A 23,191-nucleotide genomic window follows, 5' to 3' on the forward strand; every position below is an offset into this window, starting at 1 on the left:
GGCCATTACTTCATTAGGCCAATAGGCAAAGCAGTGTGGAGATTCAGTGAGTTGAAGGCATTCGAATTCACATGCCCATGAAAAACAAATATATAGCCAACTAAACCTCATGGCCATTAGCTAAGCTGAATTTTCTGGAATTTTCCTGACCCCTGACCATAAGTATTTTTCAACTGCATAGTTCTCTTACTGTCCTTTGCAAGGCCATACCAACTTACTAAGGACTTCCTGGGTCTTTAGTTTAAGTCTTAGACATCCTTAAAATAGATGTGTCATAGAAATGTGTAACACACACAAAACATAGTGTTTTTAAGCCTTACCTCGGGTCTCATTCATTAAGATGTCTTTTTTTAATTTGTTGCTTCTTAAAACTTCTATTAAAGCACAGGAGGCAAGATGAGTAGCCACAAAAAGTATAGAAAAAGACATGAGGCCTCTAGCCTTCCTGCAAATGCACTGTTCCTTTCAGATCATACTGTGCTTGGAAAGCACGGCTACTCTGTTTTACAATTCTATTTTCCTTCTTTTGTTTTTTCCCTCCATACAAAAGAGACTAAAAAGCTGCATATTTTTTCTAATTCTTTGAGAATCTCTCTTGAAATGTGACTAGAACGAGCCACTACTAGTTTACTGTAATCAAGAGCTCAGACAAAACACACACGTTTCTGTATTGACAAAGGTTTTCTGCCTTTTGAGTTGTTACCTCAGGTGTGACCAATTGTGACTGTGGCGTTGGCTCTCTCATTGGAAATGCCTGTGCAGCTTTCAGCGCGCCCTGAGCACTCTCTTCGGGCCTCTGCTATTAGCTGTGGCTTCAAGCAGCAGCTGATCTGTTTGGAGGCGAGTAAATACACAGAAGAGCTTGAGCCAAACTGCTTTTATCTGTTTTTGTTGGTTCATTGTGCTTTGAGCCTGGGAGTTGAGAACCTTGTTGATGATCTCTGCTCACCCTTTTTTTCCATGCATCTGTCTGTCCTGTCAAAGAAAAGGGCTTATTTGATCTAGCAGTTATTCTGATTGAGAGAATTCCCAAGCCATTCAGGCCTTTCTTGTTCATTGTCCTGGCCCATCTCCACCTCTCTCTCTCTCTGTCTCATAATAAAGGGGACTCAAGCAGGGAGTGCTACATGGGCACACCTTTTCTGTAGGTCACTTTGGCAGTGTGTCAGACGTGTCACATAGGTTCATTTATACCCTTTGATTCAATAATTCTGCTTCTAGGTATTGATCACAGGAAAGAAAAATCTGCATACAGGTTTATGTACAGGAATGTTCATCACAGTGTGGCTGCTGCTGCTGCTGCTAAGTCGCCTCAGTCGTGTCCGACTCTGTGCCATCCCATAGACGGCAGCCCACCAGGCTCCCCCGTCCCTGGGATTCTCCAGGCAAGAACACTGGAGTGGGTTGCCATGTCCTTCTCTGAATCTATAACTAATGAAAAATAGGAAATCAGTCTAAACATCCCATAGTGATTACATTATGATTTGGCCATAAAGTGTCATAGTATGCAGTTGCTAAAAATGATATTTCTGGAAGCTTTTTAATCACATCAGAAGTGCTAACCATACAGTGTTACATGAGAACAGGGTATAAATACAGTATGACTTCAACCGTGTGACAACACATTCCTTCGTAGAAAAGGCAGGAAAGAAATTCAATAAACCATTGTTGTTCTCTCTTAATGGTGGGATTATGGGTAATTTTTATTTTCTTCATACCTTGCCATATTTTCCACATTGCTGTGACTTCAAAGGAATAGTTTGTAGGAAAAAGTATTTTTTAACAAAAAATGTAAGAACTACTTTGGTGTTTTGCCACTTTTGGGTTATTTTCAGCATCATGATACTCACTGTAGACAATTAGGAAAAAGTAGAAAAAAATGCGTTGAAGCATTTAAGTTGGATGAATATGATAAGGGAAAAAGTCATTTTTGAAAGCATGAGGTGGATTACTTTTCTGATTATGTCACTGCAAAATTGGAGTGAACAAAATTGAGAATCATATTGAAAAACATCACACTGATTCCCCAATACCCGACCATCACCTCTGTACACCTCATCTTTTTTTGCTCAGGGAGATAATGTATATATGTACATAGAAATCAGAATCATAACTGATTATGCTACTGTGTATCCTCATTTTTCATTTCATATTAGATCAGATAGACTGTATATGAGGTTTGTGTATAAGGTCATATCATACAATAGATAGACATGGAGGTTAGTATATGGAGCACTTGGAACACTACTCCAGCCTCTTTCTTTCTTTCTTTCTTTTTTTTTTTTTTTGTTGGAGGTTTCTTAAACCTGCCCCCATGGGCCCTTCTCAGCGAGAAGGGATACAGCTGTGCTAAGGTGACTTGGCTATCTGGTGCTGGGAGGATCATTACTAGAAATGGAACACGGGAAGGGCTTACAGCACTGAGCCTTGTGTCCTGGGCCAAGTTACCCGGGAGAGAGAAAGGAAAGGAGCTTTAGCATTCAACATGCATTAACTACTGAAAGCAACCTTGGGAAGAAAGGGCTGCTCCTACTGTGGCTGGATCCCCCAGCCCCTTTCATATGTTAACAGCCCCTAATAAGGGCCGCAGCTGGCAATGGCCTTGTCATCCTAGGAGAGGTCCATTGTTGGCCGATAGCTGAGGAACATTAGTCAAGTACAAGTCCTTTTAGTGCACCATGCCCTCCATAACAGGCACTCCTGAGGAGGGACCTTATACCAAGCTGGAGGACAGTGCCTGTTAAAAACTTAACGTGGATTTGGCCAGAAAAGCAAGACCGAGGAGATAGTCAGAAGCCAAAGTTTCAGTTTGGTTTGGTCAGTTAAATGCTTGTTTAATTTCCTCCCCCCTGCCTCCATTTGTAGATACCTATGTTAGCTGTTCTTCAACAAATACTTAAGACCTTGGGTGGAAAGCATAGCTAGCTATAATTCTCTGAGTTTTCTTAACTGTGAGAAGTATGATTTGTAGCATTTACCAGGAGGTTTCTTTCTCAGGAATTTTGTGGATGTGGTAACTTACTGTTTGCACACCACACCAGGGCTGTGAAATAAGGCCTTTACAGTAAAGAGGAAATTAATCCTTATATGTAAAAGGCAGCTTCCCAATAACATAAATACAAGGGCGTAATTTATAGCACCAAGCAAATGGATTGAATAGAGAGGGCTCCCAGTCTCTTCAGGTCACGGGTTAATTCTAAAATGCATTCTAGCTCATTAATCAATAGCCGGTCGATTGTTTATAAAGTAGTAACTAATGGCATTTAATAGCAGAACTGAAGGCCTTTTGACCCATTTCAAGAATTTTGAATGTTTATTTGATGCAAGACAAGTGGCAGTGGATAGAAGTTCCAAAAGCACACGATGTTCTTTTTGTAAAAGACAGGATATTTACATAGAAAACTTTTATATGGAAAAGTTTTGCCTTTTCACTCTGGTAGTTTTTCCCATCTTGAATGGCTACTACTGACAAGAAGAATAATCACCTTTACAAAAAGGAATCACTTTTAAAGGTGGAAAATAGTCCCAGTCTCTTAGCTCAACCCTTGCATTGAGCTGCTTCTGGCAAAGAACATAGGTGAAATACGTAGGGGTGGGGCATTGACCTACTGTTTCTGAATTCCTAATTTTCCTTCCCCTGATTCTTTGCCTTGATCTTTTTGTATTGGGTTAACCAAAAAATTTATTCAGGTCTCTATATTGTCTTACAGGAAAACCTGAATGACCTTTTTGGCCTATACAATATATATATATATATATATATATATGTGTGTGCGCTATATATGATATTCTGTTGTAATATCACATGTAATCTCTTCCCTGGATTTCTCCATCCCATGTTTTTCACTCAGGAGTTGCTCCACCCTTGTGGATGTCTGGGACATTTTACAGCGTTGTAAGCTACAGCCATTAAGCATCTTTATCTTTGGCTAAATTGCTCCCAGTTTTATAAGGTCTTGGGTCTTAACTGTTCTCCAGCAGCTTTGGCTTAATTGATGTTCGCCCAAGAGGGATAATATTTGACTCTGCCAAGAAAGATAAAAACCAGCCTTGAAAGTTTTTTTTTTTTTTATGACTGTATATATAAAGAAACTCTAAAGGTGACAGTATCATTTCATATATCACGTATGGTGTCCATTTATTGAGCAGCTATTATGTGTGAGGCATGATCCATAATGAGGGGAGCAGTGATAGTCCTATTTAATGGAGGAAGAACCAACAGAGGCTCACTGAGGTTTAGATCTTCTGTCCCATCAAGGTCACATAGCTCATAAATGAGAGGTCTCATGCCTTTCCCACTGTGTGATGCTGCTTTAGATCCTGGCATGTTACACTCTTTATTTCCATTGCTATGTTAAGTGGTCATTCATGAGCCCTAGGTGTAGCAGCTGTTTTATCCTTAGAACATAAACCCTTAAGCCGCCAAACTGAAAATTGAAGGAGAAATAAACCCTGATCAGAGATACCGTATTTCAAATGCTTATTAACTGTCTCCTCTCTGATTCTTCTTTCAGGCACCAACAGCATCACTTAAAACTGACTCCCTGAGCAGCATTTTTCATGAACACAAGCAGTTCCTACAAGGGAGATCTGATTTCCAATTAATTCAGCTTCTGATTGTGGTGGAACTCTGGTTGACACTGCCCCTGACTGGTTCTGTTTTAGCCACCAACTGTCTTCTAATTGGCTTTAGGCATAATGTTTATGAAGGAATGATTGCAATCTCAGGCCCACGCGGTTTTCCTTCGGGAGTTAGGATCTGATTTTGAATAATGGGGTAGAAAGTGGAGCTTTGCAGCAATGAATGAAGTTGCTATTGATGGCTGGGGACCATGTCCTGAATGTCTAGTTTGTGTTCTGCACCCCACTGTAGAAGGAAATATAGGAGGGGGGGGGATGGGGATGTGAAGGAATCTACAATAACATATGAGAGCTGCCAGTTTGGTAAGAGGAACAGATGCAAAAGCTTTCCTCCCCGCTTTTTTCCTTACAGCAAATTGTTATGCTTTGACTGGTATTGTACCCAATTGGTATGGATTTTAGAATCTAAATTATGTCTGCCATATCCTTAAAAGATCTCTTTGAGAAAAAAAAAAACATAGGTGGAATAGTCCTATTTACCAGGCTGATAAGAACATGTCTGGGGCTTCCCAGGTGGTGCTAGTGATAAAGAACTCACCTGCCAATGCAGGAGACATAAGAGGTGCAGGTTCGATCCCTGGGTCAGGAAGATTCCCTGGAGGAGGACACCGCAACCCACTCCAGTATTCTTGCCTAACAAATCCCTTGGACAGAGGAGCCTGGTGGGGCTCCTCTAAGAGGTTGCAAAGAGTCAGACATGACTGAAACGACTGATCAAGAACATGTCTAAGGAAGGACCCCTGGTGGTCCAGTGGCTAAGACTCCATACTAACAATCCTGCATTTGATCCCTGGTCAGGGCTCTCGATCCCAAATGTTCCATCTAAAGAGCCCATATGCCACAACTAAGACCAAACACGGCCAGATAAAAAACTAAATATTTTTTAGAAAAGAACATGTCTAAGGAGAAATGAGATTGAGTCTCTTGGATCACTTGACTTTTGTTCTGTTGACTTTGTAGGTGAGAAATAGATGAATATTAAAAAAAAACTTGCTATATGAAATGAAAGATTAAAGGATTTTATAGATGCTTTCAAAATCTGGTGCCTCCATAAAAGCATGTGCGGAAAGTAGCAGGATAGTAAAGGTGAATTGGATGGAGAAAATTCATCTTCCTAGAAATTTTCATTACAGTCTGCTTGGGCAGGAATGTTAAGATGGATGGCAAAACCATGTGCTTTGATTTGAGCACATAGCAACCACTTGGTACATACTTGTGAAATTGCATAGTTCAGAGAGAGAAATTATCAGATTTCTAACTCCTTATATCAGTGCTTTAGAATTTCTGTATATAATCCATTCAGCCTTTTTATTTGCAAGTTATTGCCACACTAAAGAATCTTTTAAAATGTGAAGAAAACGAATTAGAGCCTAATATGTAGCACCAAACTAAACTCTGAAAAATATAAGCTAACATCACACACATCTGCATGCGTGCACACGCACGCACACACACACACACACACCCCTTCCTAGACAGAATTTGAGTCCTGGGAGATAAAGTCCATTGTGGTATTAGGCAGAGAACATGCTGTGTTAAAATCAGATCTGTTCTTCATTGGATCATTGATCTTGTACCTCAGTATAGCTATATAACTATATCTATACCGATCCACGGGCTTTTGACACAAATGAGGAAGTCTTGAGAATGTTTTATTTTTACCATAAAATTTGCAGTGTCTTAGTGATTCTTTGACCTTGAAACTTTTAAGCCTAAAAAAGTAAACTCTGACCTTTCATAGTAGTATTCAGTTAAAACCAAGCTATCCATATCATTCCGCCCCCACCTTTAAAAACCAAGGTTTTAAAACCATTAAAAACCACTCATTAGAAATGCGAGTATTCAGAATTATTTAATGAGTCGTGAAAACACAAGTCAAATCATTCTCAACTTCCCATTTCTACAGTAAATGATGTGTGCCAATTTTATGAGCAATATAGTAAAAATCCAGCATAGGGAAGGACCTATGCTTGTCTTTGCCATCCTCTCTTCTGGATGGTGAAATATTAGTACCACTGGGTTGACACAAGTTTTCCATGTTGATATCAGTGACCAGGCTTTATTTTTCCAGTATGTGAGAGCCAGCACCACTTGGCAAGGATGCTAGTGACTCAAGGACGGTATGGCAAGTGGACCAGCTGACATTTAACGTCTTTTCTCACCCCAACTTTCCCCAGCTTTGAAGTCTTAGAAAAATGCTACCTCTATCCTGACTCTTGGTTTCGAGATACTTCCACATGAGGAAATTCACCCCCGACCACCTTCAAGAAATGACCCTCAAGAATGCAACAAAAAAAGCTAAAACCCAATTTATTGGAAATGTATTTTCTTCTAATTAAAGCATTAACCCTTATCCTGAATGCTTCACATTTAGCACAGTTCCTGAACTGGTAGTGACTGCTAGTGAGAGGCAAAATGGGACAAGTTTCATTGAGAGTCTTTTTTTTTTTTTTAATTGAAGGATAATTGCTCTACAGAATTTTGTTGTTCTCTGTCAAACCTCAACATGAATCAGCCATAGGTATACATATGTCCCCTCCCTCTTGAACCCCCCTCCTATCTTCCGCCCCATCCCACCTCTCATTGAGAGTCTTGATTCTCAAACTGTAGGGTGTAGCGGAGTCCCGAATGGCTGCCCCCTTCCCCCAGGGTTTCTGATCCAGTAGGTTTAAGGTGGGATCCAGGAACTTGTGACCCAGTGATGTCGATGCATGTCTATACCATGGGACCACAGTTGAGAACCACTTGGGATCTTGCTGAGAATGAGAGCCCTTCCCAAGTACCTGATAACTGTAACTCTCTTCATATGGTTCCCCTAGCTCCTTCTGTACTTTATGTCCTTTCAGGGAGAGAATTTTGGTAAAAATGCCAGGCTGTACAGTATAATGGGGGTTTCCCTTTCTCTCACTGAAGAAAACTCGGGAAATAAAAGGCAAACAGTAGGGAAGGGTTTTGTAGTGCTATTCCATTTTGATAAGCTCACTAATGTTCTTCTGGCTTTGAAGGAGTTGTCTTATTTTTCTTTCTGCTCCACGTTCACTTGGAGGCAGCTTCTTTCTTGATGCAGTCTTATATTTTGCTTTGGTATTTATTACATTTCCTGCTTATAAAAGTGATACCATGAGGTGTTTATTTTTATACCAGACATAGATTCTTTAAGAATGATTAATGTTGCAGAAGACTGTTAACTCCTCTTTTCAGTTAACTTCCTGAGAAAAGATTCAGGAGAAACTAATTTACTATTTGTATTTAAGAGATTAAGTCTTTAACATTTAGGCTTAGGCTGTGGGAGTATGTGATGCCACTCCAGTACTCTTGCCTGGAAAATCCCATGGACGAAGGAGCCTGGTAGTCTGCAGTCCATGGAGTCATGAAGAGTCGGTCACAACTGAGTAACTTCACTTTCACTTTTCACTTTCATGCATTGGAGAAGGAAATGGCAACCCACTCCAGTGTTCTTGCCTGGAGAATCGCAGGGATGGGGGAGCCTGGTTGGCTGCCATCTCTGGGGTCGCACAGAGTCGGATACAACTGAAGCAACTTAGCAGCAGCAGCAGTATGTGATGGCCAAAAAGTAAATCTGGGAGGCGGGGGGAACAGGTATTCTTTTTTCCCTATTTATTTTCCCGTGTTATCTTATAAATATACCAGATCTATGGTTGAATCTGTTATGCATTTCATTTCTGTCTTTCTGGACTGAAAAGAATCTCATGGTGTTACTGTATGAATCCTTTAGGAGCCCAAGGCCACCTTCGGTTCAGTTCAGTCAGTCGTGTCTGACTGTTTGCTACCCCATGAATCTCAGCATGCCAGGCCTCCCTGTCCGTCACCATCTCCCGGAGTTCACTCAGACTCACGTCCATTGAGTCTGTGATGCCATCCAGCCACCTCATCCTCTGTCATCCCCTTCTCCTCCTGCCCCCAATCCCTCCCAGCATCAGAGTCTTTTCCAATGAGTCAACTCTTCGCATGAGGTGGCCAAAGTACTGGAGTTTCAGCTTAAGCATCATTCCTTCCAAAGAAATCCCAGGGCTGATCTCCTTGCAGTCCAAGGGACTCTCAAGAGTCTTCTCCAACACCACAGTTCAAAAGCATCAATTCTTCGATGCTCAGCCACCTTGGTTACCCCAATTTATACTGATGTCACAAGGAATACCTGAGAACTTCTTTTCTTGCTTATGTGGGGTGTTTCATTACGTTTCTTGGCTTCAAGCATTTCCCATGCAGTTTTCTTATATGTCATGTAGATGTAAGGAGGAGAAAGGCAGTTGAAATCATGTCTAAGTAAATAGCACATCTTGACAACACCTGTCTTGGTGTCAGGTTACAATGAGGAGGCATTATTCACCTCAGTTTAGATTCTTACAGTAAAAAATTCAGGGAAACTTTATGTATTCATTTTTGTCCAGTTCTTTATTTACCTTGTGACTGACTGAGAAAAGGAGGGAGGGAGACAGTTTTAGTTTTATATTGAGTCCTGAGAAATTGTTGGTTTAAAGTTTGTTTTTTTATGTAAGTGTGTTTGTGACATAGGTTTCCTTTCAGTGACAAACTATCAGAGATGCCAAATTCCCCTAAAGAAATCCACCCTATATACAAGCATGTTTTCCAATTTAATATCCGAATTTTTTTTTCAGTGTTTTAAGTTTACCTGCAAAGCACTCCTATTATTTAATTAGTGAGAACCCTTTCCGTTTTGGTTTTGTGTTTAGAATTCTTCAAAGAACTACTTGAAAATGCGGAAAAGTCCCTGAATGACATGTTTGTGAAGACCTACGGCCACTTGTACATGCAGAATTCTGAGCTGTTTAAAGATCTCTTTGAAGAGTTGAAGCGCTACTATGTGGCAGGGAACGTGAACCTGGAGGAAATGCTGAATGACTTCTGGGCCCGCCTCCTGGAGCGCATGTTTCGCCTGGTGAACTCCCAGTACCACTTCACAGACGAATATCTAGAGTGCGTGAGCAAGTACACAGAGCAGCTGAAGCCCTTTGGAGACGTCCCTCGGAAACTGAAGCTCCAGGTCACTCGTGCATTTGTGGCAGCCCGCACTTTTGCTCAGGGCTTAGCAGTTGCAAGAGATGTAGTGAGCAAAGTCTCAGTGGTAAGTACTGTTTACATTCTATGTTGTTTTGTTTCATGTTAAAAGAAAGTTTGGGAGGTATGGGAAAATAAATGACTAGAATTCCATTGCCATCTTTTCTCTCTCTCCCCTCTTGTCACCTACGCTTTGTCCTGATAACATGAGCACTGTATTGCTATAAACAATACAGTGATGACCATCTTCATGTATCGTTATCATTCTTTCCATGGTTTCCTTGGTAGCCGTTTTTAGAAATGTGCACTACCTGCTCTTGACGTAATGGGTTTGCAGAATTATCAGGAAAGAGAATGAAATTGTAGTATGCAGGAAAGAACAGACGCAATGAACCATATTTTCCTCATTTGTCAATTACAAGAATCAAACAAGACCAGTATTTTTCAGACTGTTCTTTGGAGCCAGCTAAGGGGGTACCTCAGGGGCCTCCTTGATAGGAGACAAGGCAGACTCAGACTTAGTGGGCAAGACTCTGCATTTGTGCCTTTACCTCCTGGCTGCCCTAGGAAACCTTTGCTCTCCTCAGTTTTATGTAGTAGGGTTTTTTGTTTGGTTGGGTTTTGTTTTTGTTTGTTTTTTTGGCTGCACCAGGTGAGTCTTCGTTCCCCAACCAGGGATCAAATCCATGACCCCTGCAATTGGAAGCATGGAGGCTTAACCACTGGACCACCAGGAAAATATTTTGAGCAAGATTTCAAGGAGGGAAAAATTCTATGCCTCCTTCACCCATCCTCTCCCCACGGTGAAATCTGAAAAAACATTTTGAAGGCCTTTCTGCCTCTACCTTTCCATGACTCAGTGCCAGTGAAGTCGGACAACTAATTCCAGAGCAAAGTTATCTGTGTAGGACTGATCTTAGTGCTATTACCATTAGACCCTCAAAGGGTCATAACCCAGACAACATGGGCAGACCAGGATTCATGCCCCCCCTGATTATAGAGGAAACTTAATTTAAGAGAATGAAGATAATTATGTATTGTGAAAATTAGGTGCTTATCAGATGTTTCGTTTTAGCATTGCATGGTGTGTTAGTTGATTGGTGCATTCATTTTTATAGTTGTGTGTGTTCACGTTTCCCAGCCTTAAAATGACAGGAAACAATTCTTTATAGCACATTTTGTTCACTCCTTTTCCTCCTGATATTTTCATCATAAATTGCAAAAAAAAAAAAAAGAAAGAAATGTTGGGGCATAGGAGAGTTGGGTAGGAGCAAGTAGGGAGATGATGGTTATAATTAAAGGAATAGCCTGGTTCCTGAACTTTGGCCCACCTCAGCACCCATTATTAATTTTGGAGATGCTCATGTCAGAGCCCCTAGTCAATGCATAGTGAGTCCAGATCAAAGTTATTGACATCATAGTTCCCCTCACACATCTACCCTCTTTCAGCAATTCCTTGCATTTATCCTAAGCTGAGTAGCCAGTAAGGCACTGCTGTGTGATTTTGAATGTCTGTGTGCATGTGCATGCCAGAGAGAAAAGCAAGGACTAGAAAACCCTTTGCAAGCGTTTTAAAGTGGTTTCTTTACATTAACCTCCCCCTTCCCTTTGAGTTTACTCTTGGGAAGAAGGACCAAGCTGACACAAGCCTGCTGTGGTGTTAGCCTCACTTAGCAAGGTTGGGGCCCCTTTAGAGAACTGAGATTCCAGAACCCCTAACTGGAGGAGGAAGGTGGTGGTCAGAACAAGGAAGCAGGTTGGAAGCTTGAGGGCTAGAAGGCTAGTCTTCGTCATGCCACCTCCCAGAGGAGAGAGAAATGAACACTTGCAGCTTCCCTGTGTTGCATTCGTCTTGACATAGTTTTCAGAATTAACTGTGGGCAATCAGTAAGACTGACCATTCACCCTTACTTACCTATGCAGTAAAGAGTATGTGACCCAAAAGGAAAGAATCACAATTTCCGATGTTGCTTTTGATAAGAATTTTTTTTTAAGCAAGAAAGAAATATCTGTGTACCTTAGTTTTGACAAGCGGTATAAGAAAGTTACTTTCCAAATACGACCCTAGATTTTTTCAGAATTGATCCCTATTCTGTATTCTCATGTCTGCCTAAGAGATATTTGCATCATTATGTGAGAATGCAATGAATACAAGCTATAGAGCTCAGTTTACTTTGAATAAAACATTACTTACCAATTGTTTAGTGGAAAATACTGATATGACTTAAAACATTTTTATTAAAATATAGTTTATTTCCAATGTTAGTTTCTCATGTACGACCAAGTGATTCAGTTATGTATATATATACACACACATATTTTTCATATTCTTTTCCATTATGATTTATCCCAGGATTTGAATATAGTTCCTTGTGCTATATAGTAAGACCTTGTTGTTTATGTATTATATATAGTAGTGTGTATCTGTATTATGTATTATATATAGTAGTGTGTAATCCCAAACTCTTAATTTCTCCCTCCCCCCATTCCCTTTTCCCTTTGCTAAGCATAATTTTGTTTTCTATGAGTCTGTTTCTGTTTTGTAGATACGTTCACTTGCATAATCTTTTAGATTCTATGTATAAATACTACCATATGGCATTTGTCTTACTGTCTGACATACTTTACTTAACATGACACTCTAGCTCCATCCATGTTGCTGTAAATGGCATTATTTCAATCTTTTTTATAACAGAATAGTATTCCATTGAACAGGTACCACGTGTTCTTTACCCATTTGTCTGCTGATGGGCATTTAGGTTGCTGCCATGTCATGGCTATTGTCAATAATGCTGCTATGAACATTGGAGTGCCTGTATGTTTTCAAATTAGAGTTTCTGCCATAAATAAACCAAGGAATGAGATTGCAAGATCATGTGGTAACTGTTTTTAGTTTTGTAAGGAACCTCCATATGGGGCTTCCCTGATAGCTCAGTTTGTAAAGAATCTGCCTGCAATGCAGGAGACCCTGGTTCGATTTTTGGGTCAGGAAGATCCGCTGAAGAAGGGAGTGGCTACCCGCCCCAGTATTCTGGCCTGGAGAATTCCGTGGACTGTATAGTCCCTGTGGTCGCAAAGAGTCAGACACAACTGAGCGACTTTCACTTGCCATATGGTTCTTCATAGTGGCTGTAGCAATTTACACTCATGCCAGCAATGTAATAGGGTTCCTTTTTCTCCACATCCTCTCCAGCATTTATTATTTGTAGACTTTTTAATGATGGCCAATCTGACTGGACTGAGGTGGTACCTTATTATAGTTTTGATTTGCATTTCTCTTAACAATTATTGAAGGTGAGCATCTTTTCGTGTGCTTATTGGCCATCTGTATGTCTTGCTTAGAGAAATGTGATTATTCTAAATGTTACGTTTATAATTAGAAACCTTAAAAATAATATTTTGCTTCACTACTGAGCATCTTCTCAACCTAAGGACTGACTTGAAATCAAACTCTTCAACTAGGTTGAGTTGTATCTAAATTACGTAATAATAAGACACTCAAGTATGAAATCAGTTTCTGAAACTGCCAAAACACAAATTATGTAAAAACCTATCATCTATGTAATGTTTCTTTTTAGAAGGTTGTAAATTCATTACATTTGTTTTTGGACTATGACTACCAGTTCAACAGAGATTTTAATTTAAGGTGTAGTGTATATTTAAAATTGAAGATGTTGAAGAAACTACATTTGATTAATACAATAAGTAAGCTCTAACAGTTTGGGGACTCAGGGAATGTTTTTTCATATAGATTCCCACCCCTGCCAACTGTTATCCAATTGTACTTTAAAGGTGGACTAGAACAACCCAAGAAATAAATATTTCCTTCTTTTAGTATCCAGTAGAATTAATTAGCTTTTTAAAGAGACCCACCTCACCCACTTCATCTAACAAGAGGTCAGTAAAGTCAAATATGAAGACCATTGCGGTCTTGGGGCTAGTTATTGCTTACTTAACTCAGAGATGTTCCCACTTTCTCTTCATGAGCATATGCCCTGCTTTTCCAGTTTACTTGTGCAACAAAAGGGTTGCGGTTACGTGTTGAGCAATGATTTGATTGTCACTAAGCCTTTTAAAGGCCATTAGCACCAGCCTGCTTAACTGACGGCAAGAGAAGTCACTTCTTAAAGTATACTTGCCTTGCTTCAGTTTTTCTGGGCACAGACATCCAGAGATTTCAGCTTACTCCATTGAGCTTTGCAATTCAAACTGCAGAAAAGTTCCTTTAATTAGGAGCAGATGGTTAAAGAATACCCCGGTGCTCCACATCTTTGTATTACTTATTCCATCTTTACTTGTCATGGTTCATGATACATTTCTTATTTACCTGCTTGCAGCAGCAGTTTTGCCTGGAAGGGTGAAGTCTGTTGTGGTCTTTCAAAAATGCACAAGTGGTTACATGCACCATGAAAATCAATAGCTCCTATGCCAAAGAGAGTTGCATTCTCATGGTTTCAATTAACACTGACATAATGGGGCTATGTCTACACCCCCACCCCAAACCACGGGGACTATAATTAGAAATCAGTGCTTTTTAGCATTGTGATGTCTAAATAACTATCCTGCCTTGAAAACGAGATCCATTGATGCCTCTTAATTTCTGTCTATTTGCAATGCACCAACACCTACAAGAGTACTATACAAATTATTTTCCCGTTTTCCCAAATTGTTATGTCTATTTTAAAAATGAGCAATACAAAAAAGCTTTTAAGCGTACATATATATTCAGCCCTTAAGATTCGTTTTCAGTCACAAAGACTAGAATTGCAAAGAGGAAGGAGGGAGGTATATATATTCTCTACACTATAATATATACAGAGGTAGAGATGAGGAAGGTAGGGATATGGGAAGTGTCACGGAGTGAAGATTCTCAAAATGGTAATAGAGCCCTCTACAAGGGCGGAATACAAAGATGCTTCACTTTAATCACAAAGTCGTGTCTGACTCTTTGTGACCCCATGGACTGTAGCCTGCCAGGCTCCTCTGTCCATGGGATTCTCCAGGCAAGATTACTGGAGTGGGTTACCATTTCCTTATCCAGGGGATATTCTGGACCCCAGAATTGAACCTGCCTGGCAGGCGGATTCTTTAACCACTAAGCCACCTGGAAAGCCCCTTGACTTATTATTAACAAGTCTACTTAAAACCACAACAACACGTATTTTCAAGCATTTATGTAGTTTCAGTTTTACCTACCATGTGGCCCTACATACTCCTGCATGAATCTTAGCTTATTTCATGTTTTTTGTTACATCTTTGAAATTCTATTATTAGGGAAATAGGAGCATCTTCGCCTTCTTTCTTTGCCCGTGTGCGTATTGAATCCAAAACTAGTTGGGAAATTGTTAAATAAACCCTTCACATCTCACAGCATGTTTGGGTTCCCTATCTTTTTCTTTAACCATAATTTGGAAAACGATTTCCTGTTATTTTTATTGGGTGCTTATGTTACCAAGCAACAGATAAAAATCTAGAGCCTTTCTGTTTGTTCAGTACTATTGGCAGCACAGGGGAAAAATGTTGTAGTGAGTGTATGTTAGGAACTGGAAGAAACTAGGAGGAAATGTGTTTTTAACTTGAGTGCCGCATGTCGACTGCCATCACTGTGTAATGTGGCTGAAGGCTCGTTCTGAATTACTGAAATGAAATCCAGGCTGTGTGAAGAGCCTTGGCTCCAGCATTTCTCTTTTTTAAGGCGGCTTGCAGTAGTTTTTAATGTGGTGTTTTGAAAATGCAGGTTATTTGGTAGAAAGTCCTGATCTATATTAAGAGAATCTTTGCAGAGAAAAGGACATTTCTGCAAAAGCTTTTTATAGCAGAAATGGCATGCAGCTGTCAGTGTATATTCTGAGGAAGGTAGGAACGAGTATTTTCAAGAGTCTTTACTAAGTTAAAGAGTCTTTACTAGTTAAAAAGGGAAAAGAGGATTCCCACCCTGCCCCCCACCCCCAACCCTGACAGACTTTTACCATAAAACATACTAGCAGCTAAGATCTAAATGCTTGTTTATCTTACCATTTAGAAATACCTTAGTCAGTCTTGAGGGGCTTCCCTGGTAGCTCAGCTGCTAAAGAATCCACCTGCAATGCAGGAGACCCTGGTTCAATTCCTGGGTTGGGAAGATCCCCTGGAGAAGGGATAGGCCACCTACTCCCATATTCCTGGGCTTCCCTGGTGGCTCAGACAGTAAAGAATCTGCCTGCAGTGCGGGAGACCTGGGTTGGGAAGATCCCCTGGAGAAGGACATGACACTCCACTCCCATGGACAGAGGAGGCTGGTGGGCTGCAGTCTGTGGGGTCACAAAGAGTCAGACATGACTGAGCGACTAAGCACAGCATAGTCAGTCTTGAGGATTTCATAAGGCTTGTAATTTGGCTATTAATGTATTATTATTATGCTCAGTAGCTGAAATTGATTTTGATTTGCATTAATAAAGAAATATTGAGTCCAGATGATGTTCCCTTTCTATCTTTTAGGTCCCCCAAAGTAAACAAACTAAGCCATCCCATTCTTCTATAAATAATGTCCAAAACTTCTTCTTATGCTCAGGCAGTAAAGAATCCACCTGCAATGTGGGAGACCTGGGTTTGATCCCAGGGTTGGGAAGATCCCCTGGAGGAGGGCATGGCAACCCACTCCAGTATTCTTGCCTGGAGAATCGTCATGGACAGAGGAATTTGATGGGCTACAGCCCATGGGGTCACAAAGAGTTGGACACGACTGAGTGACTAAGCACATGTAAATGATATGTCATGTTCTACTAGAGATTGATCATTTCTGCTACATTTAGCTGCAAGTTTTTCAAAATGTGAAAAGTTCGGCAAAGTATATATTGTTTTTGGTTTTGTTCAAGTAACCTCTTCTCTCTCCATGTTTACCAGTGTTTACTTGAGCTTTTGAGTTTTTTGTATCTCTACTGCTGGTGAATATTTTCTTTCTCACCCTGTAGCACCTTGAAGCATTTTAAGGGTATAGCATTGAGTGCATGAGTCATTAATCTTTGTTAAAAACTGTGTCCTCTCATCCATAGTTATCCAGTCATATACTGTTCCATGTAGAGCAGTTGCGTCCTAACTTGCTCTCCCACCTTAAAAACTGGTGAATAAATTTGAAGCCTGAAAACCAGCCCCAGAGCTGAGATAGTCACTGTGTGTGCATATCCTATGCTAGATCGTGGAGCTGTGGAGAAGGGCCAGCCCAGTGGGCTTCCCTCAAGGTTCCTATGTAATCTGTTACTCAAAAGATACACATTAAGGAAATTCAGTGTACCTGCTCCCAGACAAAACTGCTCGAGTTCAAATCTTGGCCATTTACTGGAAGATCTTGTGTCTGTTCCTTAATCTCTTTGGGTCCCTGCTTCCTCATCTGTGAAATGAAATGATAATATTCATCTCCTACAATTATTTTGAAGCTTAAATGAGTTCATACGCATAAAGTACTTTGAACGGAACCTGGCACACACAGTAAGTACTTACTATCATATAAACCTGTGAAATCCAATAAAAGGTATCAGAAAATGAATTCTAACATTGAAGAGAATTTTTCTCTTCAATGTTTACATCTCAACCTTCATGATCATGGTGGTTTAGTCGCTAAGTGCTGTCCGACTCTTGCCACTCCATAAACTTTAGCCTGTCAGGTTCCTCTGTCTATGGGATTCTCCAGGCAAGAATGCTGGAGTGGGTTGCCATTTCCTCCTCCAGGGGATCTTTCTGACCCAGGGATCAAACCCAGGTCCTCCTGCATTGCAAGCAGATTCTTTACCAACTAAGCTACGACGGAAGCCCAACATAGAAATTGCATTAAGCATTCTCTCTGAGACCTTTAACCCATTCTTTATGTAAGTGGTTCAGAGCAAGAAGAGAGGAGTGTATAGTTTTTCTGTTTCTTCCAAATATCATTTTGAGAAATAACTATTAACTACTAAGAGAGGTCTGAAATATCTGACTTTTATAAAAGCCATCATAACTAACCCCCACCCAACTCCAACTCCAGCTCCAAGGATTCTGGAAGTCACCAGTGGACTCAAGAGACCCTTCTAAATAAAAATAAAACATATCAAATGTTAGTCAAGTGACCCAAAGGAATAATCAGATTGATCATTTTAAGTGGTATGGCATGCCATAGAGAATCAGTACATAAGCGAGGATTAAAGAAAGATCTTAGAGTATGGTTACCCCTTTTGTTAATCCCCACGTGGCATGATCTACCACTCAGCCTTGGATCTTCTGGAGTAAATTACTTCAGTAAGTAAGTTCTTTGAGGACTTCAGAGAAGTAATTGATTTTGAGTGTTACAAGGTAGTAGAATGTGAATGAAGTTGATTTTATATTCCAAATTAATAAATCCCCAGAACAAAGTATGACTTGGTCCACTATTATATCTGCCTATGGGTGAAAGGTTTGCCCTTGAAATCTTGGCAAGACCATTGAGAGCTTGTAAGGGAGCATGGTAGTACTGAGTCAAAAAGTAGAACTTGTCCTTGGTACTCTGGATTCACCATCCTGAGCTTGGTCTGGTCAGTGAAAGTGGGGACCCAACACCTGAGGTGGGGTAGTTTCATCACTTCTTCTTGGGGAATGAGCATTGAAGGGGATCCCTATTTCTATAGTTCTCATGACTGTTTTAAAAGCCTTTGTCTTTTACTGTTGCCTCATTGCACACGAGGGGTTTATTTCCCAGGTTCTGAATTCCCTTCATGTAGAATACTGCATGGCGGTCTGAGTAGTGGTTGGCAGACTAAAGACAGATTTTCTCTAACTTTGGTGTTTCCAATGTCCTTTCTCATCCTAGCTTTCTTATAATTTCCCCGTCTCTCTTCTCAGTCTGGTATTTAGTGTTTCCCATAGCATATTATAGCTGAGTGACTTGTGATCATTTTTAGTAGTTACACAACAAAGCATGTGCAGAACATGAGCCAATACTTAGCCAAAGTATGAAATGGGAAAGCTCTGCCAAACCCAGCTTCATAATCTTCCTTTCATAAAACTCAACTGTGTCGCTTCGTTTGCTCTCTCTTTTTAAAACTTCAGCCTCCATCATCCTATTTAAGGAAAGGATAGTACTACAAGGCCTGCTGCCTAAATGATTTAGCTTATAGTTGAACCAAGGATATGGTGAACCCATCCTAGAGTTATCTTTGACCAAAGTGTTTCTTGAGCACGGTTATGGAGTTTAAGTTTTTGCCTATTTCCTAATGGTCTATACCATTTTGAAATGTCTTTTGTGTTTTCCAGAACAAGTCTCATAGTCTAGAAATTCCTGCTTGCCTTGCTACCTAATCAGAAATGCATTCCAGAAAAATCTCTGGCCCATAGTAGGTACCCAGTAACTACTTGTTGACATTTTAACTCTTCCTACCTTGTTTTCTGCTACAAGTCCTTTTTGCCCCTAATAAACATTGTAATGAAAAAAATGTCACGCACTAGCCTGCTTTTCACAGACATTTTTTTATAATAGCTCTGTACCTCTCCAAAATCCAGCCATTTTAGCAGTCTCACCAGTGTGGAACCCAATTAAAGATAGAAAACAAGCAATGTTTAACATTAAAGTTTCATATTATTCTCTTTAAAGAGGCAGTGACACATGACAGATGTGGAAAATGATTTCAGTGTTTGCTGAGGTGCAGTGCTAGAGTCAGATGCAGCGAAGTGGCAAGTCCACAAGTCAATTGTTCTCTCTGGCTTTGGTTTCTTCATCTCTTAAATGTGAGAGCTATGCTCGGTGATCTCTAGGGTCTCTTCCAACTATTAAGACTTCTATTATTCTCTGACCACCCTCCCTCCAGGCCTGTTTGTTCCTCTGTCAAATGAGAGGGTGAGAAAGTATCAAAGTCCTAAGTCTCTGTAACTTTAAAGGTGTGCTCTTGTTTTTTTTTTTTTTTTTTCTGGTCCAGAAAACCTAGCTTTCTAGCATGGCTATTCCTTAAGGGTATTGGTTAGCCAAGATTTTACTGTATATTAATACGTGGTTAAAAGGACCAATTTAGTGCCTAGGAAAACATTTGGCACTGGTTAAAACTGTGGAAAAGTCCTAATTCTTCCTAGGGAACCTTGACTTCAGTGTATACAATTACCTCCTGTTGGACAGTCGTCCCCCTTTACACTTGAGTTCTGTTTGAGATAAGAGAGAGTGTGTGTACATCAGATAGGAGCCTAACGGTGTGAAGTTTTTCTCCTGACAGTGTTAATCCCCCATTCCTGTTCCTAAGGCTACTGTTGATAAGTGGTATCCAAAGTTACACTCCAGAGCAGGTGAAGCACACTGCTGCACTGTCCCGTGTCCCAGCATCTGTTCCCTGCGGTGGTATCTGCTTTCACAAGCCTGTTTGCAGAACTGGTTGGTACTGATAGAGAGGAATGCAGTAATCCTCTGATACTGACTCCAAAAGGGGAGGGTGGGGCTGAGAGACTGAGAAGACAGGACCTCTTGGGGGGCTGCCAGCTCGTGATCCTGGCCATGATCCTTTCTAAGCATTGATGGAAATGAATGACAGGATGGGATCAGCTCTTCTATGCCCAAGACAATTGCATCCTATAGAAGTAGAAAGATGAAACTAAGTCTCATTTGTCTGCAGAGGCCATCGAGCCACATCTGACTTCGGTGCCGCCTTCATCCTTGCTGCTTCCCTTGCTCATGAACTTTTAGTAGCTCTCTGTGTCCTGCCATATGGTGTCTTGGTTTCTGCCTGCTGTCTAAGCCCCTTAATAGCCTGGTCACATATGCAGTCCATCCTATACGCAGGCAACTTTATTTCCCAGAATCCCTCAACCCCATCCACAGTCTGCTCCATACCATGTATGCTTTTGTTGATTTCATTCTCCCTTAACTGCAGTGTTCTCCCTTCATTTGATCATTTCAATCTAAACCACTTGTGAACAGCAGATGCAAACTATTGTATATAGAATGGATAAACAACAAGGTCCTACTGTATGGCGCAGGGAACTATATTCAACATCAACACCCTGTTATAAAACATAATGGAAAAGAATCTGAAAAATATAAATATATGCACAACTGAGTCCCGCTGCTGTACAACAGAAATGAAGCACAACATGGTAAATCAACTATACGTTAATAAAATTTAAGATATAAATAAATCAACCCCTTCTTCGGAATGTAACTAAGTCCCATGTCTTCTATCATGTGGACCCTGAGCACTCCATGCTTTGCTGCTCTCAAGCCTCAGACAGCCTTCACATAACCCCAAGTTCAAATTTATTCATATTCTTCCATGTAGGATACATCCATTTTGCCTTCTGTGCAGCTATGGGCAGAGAAAGGAGTACACACGAGCTACCCTTCTAAACCTTGACTGGGGGGCTTACATTTGAAAGGGTGGTCTAGCAGTTTGAAAAGAAGACGTGCTCAGATTACAGTCTGGCATGGCACACACAGTGATGACCATCTGAAATGGGTGGGAGTAGTTGAGTGTGTGTGTCATATGCAGCTGAGCTGCTGAATGTTCATTCCTACCTCCCCATGCCTTCCTAGCATACCCTTTTTCTTCATCTAATCTTGCTGTAATTCACCTCTTCGGTAAGCATGCCAGGCCATGCTACATGTGATCCGTTGTGACTCATATGTGAAATTCATGGCCAAGCCTTCAAAGTCAAGTTGATAGATTTGCAGTAGATATGCAGTTGCTGTCTCTGTCTTGGTCCCACCATTGTCTATTTCTTCTCCCAAATTAGGTGAATCCCACCACCCAGTGTACCCATGCCCTGGTGAAGATGATGTACTGCTCCCACTGCCAAGGTCTCGTGACCGTGAAACCCTGTTACAACTATTGCTCCAACATCATGAGAGGCTGTTTGGCCAACCAAGGGGATCTTGATCTCGAGTGGAACAATTTCATAGGTGAGCAGGCGATTAATGTGTTTGTGTCACTCCCGGGCTTCCCAGGTGGCCTCCTGGTAAAGAACTCACCTGCCAATGAGGAGACATGGATTCGACCCCTGGGTTGGGAAGATCCCCTGGGGGAGAGCATGGTAACCCACTCCAGTATTCTTGCCTGGAGAATCCCATGGACAGAGGAGCCTTGTGGGCTGCAGAGTCAGACACGACTGAGCGACTAAGCACCCACACATGCACATGACTCATTAGGGATAGCTCACCTTCCAGCCACAAGAAATGTTTTATCTTTTAATTAAAAAAAATTTTTTTTGGCTGTGCTGCATGGCTTGTGGGATCTTAGTTCCCTGACCAGGAATTGAACCCCTAGCCCCAGTAGTGAAAGTGCCAAGTCCTACCCACTGGACCAGCAGGGAATTCCCCAAGGGATGTTTTAATTGTCAGCGATGGAATTTCTGTTCATTATATAGTGATTCCCGGAGTTCTGATCGTACTCAAAGTTCATACCGCTCTACTAGTAAATGTTCCCTTGAACTAATGGTGGTATTTCTGAAGACAGTGGACACCAAGCAAATACCAAGTTTCAATAATGAGAAAGTGCCTTTTTGACATTTTCCCCCAAAGGTTAGTTTTAGTTCTACATCGTAGGCTTGTATCCATGTAAACGCTGGAGTACAGCTATCACTGACCTGTGGAAGGAGCTTTTCAAATGGTACGTTTGTGACATTGCAACTGAATCTTCTGCATACCTGCCAGATACCACTTAGATATTTGGATCAAGTGTAATCTGACTGTGGAAATTTAGCAGTTATATTTCTATAGAGGATTTAATGATCACAGACTGCTCTGGTGAGAGTGGAAGGACTTTTGCCCTGAGAATTTCAGAGGTCAGTGTTCTCACCTACAACCTGAAACCTAGAAAACCTATTACTGGAACCCAGACAGCGATGGAAGTGACCTAGCCCGTTTCCAAGAGGGTTAAGTATGATTTGTGGGAAATGACAAATTAGGGATAATTGAAATATCCAGTCATCAGCTCCCTGGATGCCTGCTTAATGCATATGGGAATCCTGGAATGTTAGTGGCAGGTGTTGAAGCTGTTATCGGTGTGGCTGCACACACAGACTGTCAGTACCCTAAAACAAACTCTCTCCCACCCCGCAGTTGCATTTGCATAATTGCAGATTTTGAGCGTCTTTGTAAGCACCTATTTTTCCACTTATTTGTCCGCATCCTGGGAACATGTATGCAATTTGCTGTGGGGAGGGGAATGAGGGGATTGGAGCTGGGGAATGCTTTTTAGTCTGCATGAGATCTAATTATATTAACTCTGAAAGTGCATCAATCAATTGGCTCTAACAGATTCTTGAGAATACTGACACAAGGAAACAAAGATGTGAGTATTAAACACCGCAGCACTATTGTAGGCTAAATAGTTCAAAGCTAGAAGACCTGAAAAAGAGTCCACACACAGAAAAGCAGAATCCCATGAAAGAGAAGGCCTAAGACCAGACACACACACACCAGTGGCACATCATGCCCAGAAGGAAGCCATGGGAGAAATTGTTACTTGAAGATAATTTCCAGATCGAAATTAAAGTTGATATACTTTTTCTTCTCTATCTTTTTTACTCGCCTTCTCACCTCCACCTGCAAATG

At 40.9% G+C, this 23,191-nt stretch overlaps 1 protein-coding gene across 1 annotated transcript in view; it reads left to right on the forward strand.

Annotated features, from left to right (window-relative positions):
- The window catches only part of GPC4 (glypican 4), a 107,359-nt gene that overhangs the window by 76,009 nt on the left and 8,159 nt on the right, over positions 1-23,191 (forward strand). Inside the window, exons 3-4 of the mRNA XM_070290722.1 lie at positions 9,354-9,745; positions 21,373-21,538. Coding sequence (XP_070146823.1) covers positions 9,354-9,745; positions 21,373-21,538 — 558 coding nt within the window. The remainder of the gene's footprint in view (positions 1-9,353; positions 9,746-21,372; positions 21,539-23,191) is intronic.

The sequence above is a fragment of the Ovis canadensis genome, chromosome X (assembly GCF_042477335.2).
Source record: "Ovis canadensis isolate MfBH-ARS-UI-01 breed Bighorn chromosome X, ARS-UI_OviCan_v2, whole genome shotgun sequence".
NCBI classification, from domain to species: domain Eukaryota; kingdom Metazoa; phylum Chordata; class Mammalia; order Artiodactyla; family Bovidae; genus Ovis; species Ovis canadensis.